Raw genomic sequence first — 1,721 nt, 5'->3', positions numbered from 1 at the left:
TTCTTTTGAAAGAGAACAAACCAGAGAAAAGAGAGCAGCAAGATGTTCAGATTTTCTTCCCTTTTCCTCATCTCTTTCTCTCAGATATTTAAACTTCCAACCCTTTTAAAAGTGGATAATGGCTTTTAAGTGATCACACAGCCAGGAATGGGGAAACACTGAATATTCTTGGGGCCCCTCTGGATTCAACTCATTTATTAGGTTACGTGTGACCACAAGACACTCACCCAATGACACAGGGATTACTTTCTGTCCCAAACACCTACCTTAGTCCTACATAGTTGTAACATCTTTTGCAAGGTTTTAAACCCTCAAACATTACCTGCAGTTCACCCTGCAGTGTCCCAGGCTTTTCCTGCAAAAGCCTGCTATGGGTTGGAGTCCCAGTGAGAAGGAATTAATTGTGCTGCTGTTTTAGAAGCTTTTGAAAGACGAGTTATTTTGCTGCAAAATTTCAAAGACTAACTTCATTCTTCAGAGAGATTCCTCTGTAGCTGCCCTGGCAAAAGCACTCTTCCTTATGGCTGCGACCCTATCAGCTGAGCAGAAGCTCTTTTCGTGTTGTAAGGAGTTTCCATTGGCTAAGTTGCAAGACCAAGCCCTGAGAAGGGATGAGATGTTTCAAGACACAAGCAGAAGGAAAGCCCTTGCAGTTTTCATGTAAAATCCTGCCCAGATATTAAATGTTTAAGTGCTTTATCTAGGACCACAAATCAAAAAGCTCATTCCTCACCTTCCAAGCTGTCATTTTTCATAATCTTTTTTGACATCCAGAGGCTCTGATGAAAACATCCCTCATCCATCCTGACCCTCCCCTGGTGGTAAACACTCCCACCCGTTCTTTGATGTGCTTCTATCAAAGAGCGGAGTCATCTGAACAACTTCTGAAGGCGAAAGAGCAATGGGGGAGAACCGGACAGATCCACACTGGAGCCAAGGATCAGCCCTGGGAACAGCAGCCACTCAGACACCCCTACCCTCTGTCCCTCCACCATCCTCAATGGCCACCAAAGCCAGAGCCCTGCCACGTTCCTGAGGAGACCAGGGCACCAGCTGCGTGCGCAGGGAGATGATTCACTCGGAGGCTACGCATACATCGCCCAAAGACGGGGGAGTGGGACAGACAGATGGACGCATCCCACGTTAGCAACGTTCCCAAACCACTCAGCCCCCCCTCACACCTCCGGCTTCTGCCAGCCTTGCAGGAAGCCTCTCAGCAGGGCCGGGCCTGGGCTCGGGGCTGGCAGCCACCAGGGGGCACGCGGGGCTCCGCTCGCTGCTTGGGCTGAGCGAACAAAGCCAACGCGGGTCATGGCCGCGCCGAGCCAGCACTCACCTTCCGCCTGCGAGGAGAGGATTCCCTTCACCCGCAGATCCAAGGAATCCAGAGACACCTCCATGTACTCCATGCTGTTATCCTGGGCAGAGCCCTCTCTGCCTCCCAACGATGATTTATAGGCTTCAGCACCTAGATTCAAACACACGTATATTTACACAGCTGGAAATAAATAAATAACTAACTAAAATGTGCGTGCATGTGTAAAGGCCATATTTAACCAAGATGGCTGCATGCAGGCTCCTCAGAGAGCCTATGAGTACAGATGCACACAGAATTATGGAAATGTAACATCTGGGCAGAGATGGCACAATTGATCTCCCATCTCTTATTTCCACCCCTGTCTGATCCGATAGATTTTCCATTTCTACGTAGGGAAGTAACA

At 48.9% G+C, this 1,721-nt stretch overlaps 1 protein-coding gene across 14 annotated transcripts in view; it reads right to left on the bottom strand.

The window, feature by feature from the left end:
- EHMT1 (euchromatic histone lysine methyltransferase 1) overlaps window positions 1-1,721 on the bottom strand; it is an 81,030-nt gene that overhangs the window by 30,078 nt on the left and 49,231 nt on the right. For all 14 annotated transcript variants that reach the window (XM_019621380.2, XM_019621374.2, XM_019621373.2 and 11 more), the window contains one exon: window positions 1,337-1,468. In XM_019621380.2, coding sequence (XP_019476925.1) covers window positions 1,337-1,468 — 132 coding nt within the window. The remainder of the gene's footprint in view (window positions 1-1,336; window positions 1,469-1,721) is intronic.

Source organism: Meleagris gallopavo, chromosome 19, assembly GCF_000146605.3.
Source record: "Meleagris gallopavo isolate NT-WF06-2002-E0010 breed Aviagen turkey brand Nicholas breeding stock chromosome 19, Turkey_5.1, whole genome shotgun sequence".
In the NCBI taxonomy this organism is placed as follows: domain Eukaryota; kingdom Metazoa; phylum Chordata; class Aves; order Galliformes; family Phasianidae; genus Meleagris; species Meleagris gallopavo.
The sequence above is the reverse complement of the archived record's forward strand: the minus strand, read 5'-3'. Positions and strand labels throughout refer to the sequence as shown.